This window comes from Aquarana catesbeiana, linkage group LG06, assembly GCF_042186555.1.
Source record: "Aquarana catesbeiana isolate 2022-GZ linkage group LG06, ASM4218655v1, whole genome shotgun sequence".
NCBI classification, from domain to species: Eukaryota; Metazoa; Chordata; class Amphibia; order Anura; family Ranidae; genus Aquarana; species Aquarana catesbeiana.
Genome location: NC_133329.1, coordinates 4,560,009 through 4,562,725, shown reverse-complemented (window position 1 = coordinate 4,562,725; position 2,717 = coordinate 4,560,009). Strand labels below are relative to the sequence as shown.

The window sequence follows — 2,717 nt, the reverse complement described above, 5'->3', positions numbered from 1 at the left end:
CTCCATCCCAAACAAAACGATTTCCCTAAAAGGTTAGTTTGCCTTTACTAAAAAATGTCCTACTTCTATGAAAACAAACTGTGCAGCTCTGACCAAATTTGAATAATGCCCCTGCCACTTAGCAACGTCCTAGCAATGTCCTTGGAGTATTTCAACCAGGCTTCAGGAGTTGTGTAAATGTCCTACACCTATAACAAGGACATTAGTCAACGATAGTCAGAGCTGCACAGTTTGTTTCTATTTACAAACGCCCTTTACCTGCATGGGCAGTCTTTGGATAAAAGTGAATTAATCCTTTAAGAAACACCTTAAGTCGATCACTATCACACTATCAAACTAAAAGGTTATAGAATATATTTAGACATTTAAGTTAAGGAACCTCTACATTTCTGGTCTCTGCGTTCCTCTAGCTTCTGGTCCAGAATCTTCTCAGAATGATCCTTCTCAGCTTGTTGTTGGCCTGGAAGATGATGACAGCCTCAACTGATGGAGATAAAAATTGTAAATCCCAACTGACTGCTAGCAGTGAGATATTTTGAGAAAAAAAAGAGACTGTTTGAGATATACAGGAGAATACAAACATGAGAAGTAAGAAGAAGATGGTCCTCAGTGCAGTGATATGAGCCTGAAGATTTGGACGTGTTGATCCAGAGTCATTATTCTTCACCCTCCAGACGTGTCTGAGCAGAAAGGAGAAAGTGAGGACCAGGCACAGAAGACTAAGGCAGAATGGTAGATTGGCACCCAGGATGTCTGCTGCCACAAGATAGAATACGAAATTATTGAGCGTGTTATCAGAGGCTTCTGTACCATTCTCAGAAGACTGAATACTTGCTGCATGGGGAAGCAAGAAGATAAGGACACTCACGATAAACATCCCAATTGCTGTCAGGAATAGAAGTTGACTCAGGAAATTTGACACAATTCTCTTTATCCAGATGAAGAACCCATAGCTGAGATTGGTGATGGTGGTACAGTAATGAGTGGAGAGCCAGAAGGTCAACCAGAAGTTGTAATAGGTTAGGAAGCAAACCGATATGTTCGTAAATACAATTAATTCTGTAACATAGAACACTGTCGGACACAAGACATAGAACATTCCATTTATACTCAGCACACATTGGAGGAGAATATTCACAATCCCCTTAGCCAGAAAGATCACATAGGTGGGACTCAACTTCCCTTTCTTTCTGATGATGTCCAGGTTACCCATCACAATACAAGTGTTAGAAGGAATTGCCAAGGCGAGTCCCAAGACTGAACAGGCTAAAATAGATATTTCCGGAGACACCATGTTGAGGGTTGGTGTGATCTCCGCACAGAGATGACGGGACACGTCCAGTGATAGCAGACAGAATGATATACTCGAGGTTGGAATTATGGAGATAGTCTGTAGAGAGCTGTCTAATGAGGGACTTTGCATAACCGTGGTGAATTGTATTTTGGTAGCAACATGCAAAGTACAAACTGCGTAAGCAATTTTTGAATACTTAAGTTCAGGACTGGCAGCTGTTTGTCTGCTATTGACAATCAGTGCACTATTACTACTTATTCCTCATTCTGCCAAACAAAATAAAATCCGATTTTCCGGTTTCCGGATAAAATTCAGTTTTGAAGTGTTATTGGTGATACACAGTACAGAGTGTATTCTGTGCCTTCTGCCTTTTATCTATACACTAATGCCGTGTACACATGATCAGAATTCTCATTGGAAAAAGCTATGATGGTTTTCCCGACGGAATTCCTCTCAAGCTTGTCTTGCATACACACGGTCACACCAAATTCCGACCGCTAAGAACGCGGTTACGTATGTAGCACTAACTCTCAGTGGAGCTGCTGGTTTAAAGCAGGCTTGTTACCTTCACTCTCGATACCTCTGTTTCACCGACACCGGGTCTAGGGTTCCGTTGAGTTTACCTCTGGACGATATAAGCACCAAACACTTGAGTAGGTTTTCCAATGCTCTAATGAACAAATAAAGGAAGTAGCAGGAAAGAGGCAGAAGGAAAGCCACAGGGAAGCTCAAATACCTTTCCTTAGTATTCTTCAGAACATTCTTTGGAATTAAACACTTGTAGTTGAATGCACTCCCCTTGTGGGATTCAATCTTTGCCCGCCTGGATAGACCTCTCTCACTTGTCTAGCAGTCAGTACTGTACGTAGCATGAACAAAAGTCTCTGCCACAGACTTGTTTGAAATAAAACCCGTACGATCCTCTGCCACAGGATGTAATGGTTTGCGATGAATGTCAGACACAGTACTTGAACCTTTAAGCCAACCCGGCAGTACTATGCAGTAAGACTACTTCAGGATACGTCCTCCAACCGAGTCACCAGGCCCCTCTCCAGACCAGCACTCTGCATGATCCTTCATTGATGGGTCCTCCCCTGGGATCTCCTCGGTTGTCCAGCTTCTTCACTCAGGACAGACAGCTCAGGACCATTCCTCTGCTGCTGTGGTAGGCCCCAGACAGGCTTCTGGGCCCACCCACATGCCGCAGCGACGTGGGCCTCCGGAACGGAGGACCATGAGGTGGTACTCTTAACACATACCTGTTGGCCAGGAGGGCCAGCAGGTGGCTGAAAACGAACCCCAGAACATGGCGTCTGTCCCATAAATACCCTCTCCCAGAATGCAACTCGGAGGACCACCTCCACCGAGGTGTCTCCGGGACAGAGGAGCACTCATACGCTTCAACACGTTGCTTTTCTAACAC

At 44.3% G+C, this 2,717-nt stretch overlaps 1 protein-coding gene across 1 annotated transcript; it reads right to left on the bottom strand.

Moving 5' to 3' along the window:
• Window positions 1–365: 365 nt before the first annotated feature.
• LOC141147402 (taste receptor type 2 member 9-like) lies at window positions 366–1,294 on the bottom strand. Its single transcript, XM_073634635.1, has 2 exons — window positions 568–1,294; window positions 366–460 (listed from the first exon to the last, which is right to left on the bottom strand). Exons 1-2 carry the CDS (start codon window positions 1,292–1,294, stop codon window positions 366–368), a joined length of 822 nt encoding a protein of 273 aa, XP_073490736.1.
• Window positions 1,295–2,717: the final 1,423 nt, after the last annotated feature.

Coding starts and splice junctions, on each gene's coding strand:
- LOC141147402 (XM_073634635.1), bottom strand. CDS start 1,294: ATGGTGTCTCCGGAAATATCTATTTTAGCCTGTTCAGTCTTGGGACTC. Junction 461..567: donor TCTCATGTTTGTATTCTCCT/GTATATCTCAAA, acceptor ATCATCTTCCAG/GCCAACAACAAGCTGAGAAG.